This window comes from Oncorhynchus clarkii, chromosome 27 (assembly GCF_045791955.1).
Source record: "Oncorhynchus clarkii lewisi isolate Uvic-CL-2024 chromosome 27, UVic_Ocla_1.0, whole genome shotgun sequence".
Lineage (NCBI taxonomy): Eukaryota > Metazoa > Chordata > Actinopteri > Salmoniformes > Salmonidae > Oncorhynchus > Oncorhynchus clarkii.
The window spans coordinates 51824957-51828576 of NC_092173.1; the positions used below are offsets into that span (position 1 = coordinate 51824957).

The window sequence follows — 3620 nt, forward strand, 5'->3', positions numbered from 1 at the left end:
ACTAACCCAGTTCACTGCTGTGGTCAGTACATCTCCTTACTATCATAAACCTCTCTTTCGTGCTCTCTGTCTCTATCTCTTTCCCCTCCACAGCCTCATCCGAATGTGAAGCCCATGGCGTACGCCAACTCCCTGATGCAGATGGGGATGATGTAGAGGCCAAGCCCAAGTCACTCAGTCTGACCCCTGACCCTGGCCAACAACATGCCCTTGTCTACTGGTCCATACTGTGCTCCATGGGATCTCTCTCGCCCAGCCATGCCTGAGTAGCTCCCTTCCCCTTGGCCCAAACTCTTTGATCTCTGTAGTGATGGAGCTTTCACCATATGGCTGTCACCTTACTGCTCTGCAGAAATCAAAGGGTTATTGTTAAGGGGAAGAAATGGGAAGTGAATTGTGTCCAGTTCCGATAATCCCTACTGTTTCTTTCAGAGTATCCAACATGGTAGGGTCATGGTATTTAAGGTAGGAAGAGACAACATGGTATTTAAGGTAGGAAGAGACAACATGGTAGGTCATGGTATTTAAGGTAGGAAGAGACAACATGGTAGGGTCATGGTATTTAAGGTAGGAAGAGACAACATGGTAGGGTCATGGTATTTAAGGTAGGAAGAGACAACATGGTATTTAAGGCAGGAAGAGACAACATGGTAGGGTCATGGTATTTAAGGTAGGAAGAGACAACATGGTAGGGTCATGGTATTTAAGGCAGGAAGGGACAACATGGTAGGGTCATGGTATTTAAGGTAGGAAGAGACAACATGGTAGGGTCATGGTATTTAAGGCAGGAAGAGACAACATGGTAGGGTCATGGTATTTAAGGTAGGAAGAGACAACATGGTAGGGTCATGGTATTTAAGGTAGGAAGAGACAACATGGTAGGGTCATGGTATTAAAGGTAGGAAGAGACAACATGGTATGGTCATGGTATTTAAGGTAGGAAGAGACAACATGGTAGGGTCATGGTATTTAAGGCAGGAAGAGACAACATGGTAGGGTCATGGTATTTAAGGTAGGAAGAGACAACATGGTAGGGTCATGGTATTTAAGGTAGGAAGAGACAACATGGTAGGGTCATGGTATTAAAGGTAGGAAGAGACAACATGGTATGGTCATGGTATTTAAGGTAGGAAGAGACAACATGGTAGGGTCATGGTATTTAAGGCAGGAAGAGACAACATGGTATTTAAGGCAGGAAGAGACAACATGGTAGGGTCATGGTATTTAAGGCTGGAAGAGACAACATGGTAGGGTCATGGCCAATAGCCAAATCGTGGCTATTGATAACCAACCATAACCAACCACCCCTGCCAGTTTGGTGTTGAAGCATCCATTATGGAGCTGCTGGGTTTGTAGTGATTAGACTGGTTAATCATACTGTACCTAACCTTAACCATACTGTATGTGGGGAGGATGGCTCAATACTGGCTCTGACCCTAATCATACTGTATCATAATGGCTGGAATGGAGTCAATGGAATGGTACCAAACACGTGGTTGATACCATTCCATTGATGCCATTATTATGAGCCATCCTCCCATCAGCAGCCTCCATGGTACAGTTTTGATACTGTATGGAGCTGGTTTGTACCAAAGAATTGGAATGATCCGCGCTGTCACAGCAGTAAAACATACTGTTGGTTGACCTACTGTTCGGTTTATAGTGTCTCTGGTTGGGTTGTGAGAGCAATATGTGCTACAGTATTGGAACATAGTTTTATTAAAGTCTTTTTTTACAGTAGAAAATGTAGCTATGATTCCATCTTCAGGAGAAAACATGAGCCTGGTTATTTGACTCCAGTCTCACTCTGCACGGTGCTGTTCATTCCTACTAGTCAGATGGTTTAGACACATGCTATACATGTATGTTGTTTTTCACATTCAACAAAGCTGATCCTTGTTCTGTTGTTTTGCACTACTGCACCTTTTCTCTACCTGTTGCTGCTCTCCATGTTAACTCTTCAGCTCAGCCCGTCAGTCTCCTGGTAGCTCCTGCACAACCCCTCTTCTCTCCCAACCTGCTTTGCTACAAGGCCAAGCACTGGTGTGATGCTCCACTGTTAGTCTACCAGTGACTTTGCCCATTTGCAGATGTTTGGCTCAGACGTCCAGACACCAAGCGCCCAGCTGCCGTGTCCCTTCAACTTTTTAGATCATTCTATACACTGAAGTGTATGTGTATGTATGTGTGTGTGTATGTGTGTGTGTGTGTGTGTGTATATATATATATATAAGGTGTATATATATATATATATATATATAAAATGTAAAATACATTCTGTGTACATGTTTGGGGGAAAAAAAGTTATTGAATAAACTTTCAGTCCAATGATTCTGAATGAAACATTTGTTGTTGTTGAAATGTCAGGACACAGGGTCTGCATCCGGACACCAGAGGGCAGTTCTCTTTCAAGTCAAGAAACTGGCCCACTTTAATGAATTTACCAATCTATTTGCTGATGCAGCCATGTATAGTTTATTACATGTCCATTGGGTATTTAGACATGAACCAACAAAGGGTTATTACCCTGGTGTGCCTCAACATCTACCAACTGCCCAGTATAGTTCATTACCATGGTGTGTTTGACATATACTGTGTGTAGTTTATCACCAGTCCATGGTGTGTTTTGACATATACCAACAGCTATCTATAGTTTATAACCAGTCCATGGTGTGTTTTGACATATACCGAAAGCTACGTATAGTTTATAACCAGTCCATGGTGTGTTTTGACATATACCAAAAGCTATGTATAGTTTATAACCAGTCCATGGTGTGTTTTGACATATACCAAAAGCTATGTATAGTTTATAACCAGTCCATGGTGTGTTTTGACATATACCAAAAGCTATGTATAGTTTATAACCAGTCCATGGTGTGTTTTGACATATACCAAAAGCTATGTATAGTTTATAACCAGTCCATGGTGTGTTTTGACATATACCAAAAGCTATGTATAGTTTATAACCAGTCCATGGTGTGTTTTGACATATACCGAAAGCTACGTATAGTTTATAACCAGTCCATGGTGTGTTTTGACATATACCAAAAGCTATGTATAGTTTATAACCAGTCCGTGGTGTGTTTTGACATATACCAAAAGCTATGTATAGTTTATAACCAGTCCATGGTGTGTTTTGACATATACCAACAGCTATCTATAGTTTATAACCAGTCCATGGTGTGTTTTGACATATACCAACAGCTATGTATAGTTTATAACCAGTCCATGGTGTGTTTTGACATATACCAACAGCTATCTATAGTTTATAACCAGTCCATGGTGTGTTTTGACATGTACCAACAGCTATGTATAGTTTATAACCAGTCCGTGGTGTGTTTTGACATATACCAACAGCTATGTATAGTTTATAACCAGTCCGTGATGTGTTTTGACATATACCACATATAGTTTATCACTAGTCCATGGTGTGTTTGACATATACCAACAGCCAAGTATTGTTCATTACCATGGTGTGTCTCGACATACACCAACAGCCACATATAGTTTATTACCCGTCAATGGTGTGTTTTGACATATACCAACAGCCACGTACGTACGTATAGGCTTTTACCAGAGCATGGTGTGTTTAGACATATGTAACTGACCGGCTCAATACG

The 3620-nt window shown here is 41.3% G+C and overlaps 1 protein-coding gene across 7 annotated transcripts in view; it reads left to right on the forward strand.

The window, feature by feature from the left end:
- LOC139386138 (serine/threonine-protein phosphatase 5-like) overlaps positions 1-1745 on the forward strand; it is a 37360-nt gene extending 35615 nt beyond the window's left edge. Inside the window, exons 13-15 of one of the 7 annotated variants that reach the window (XR_011629005.1) lie at positions 94-450; positions 515-605; positions 1127-1745. Coding sequence is in view for 1 of the 7 variants with exons in the window: in XM_071131581.1 (XP_070987682.1) it covers positions 94-156 (63 nt within the window). In the remaining 6 variants the exon portion in view is untranslated. The other 6 variants (XR_011629007.1, XR_011629006.1, XR_011629002.1 and 3 more) reach the window with 6 other exon arrangements.
- Positions 1746-3620: the final 1875 nt, after the last annotated feature.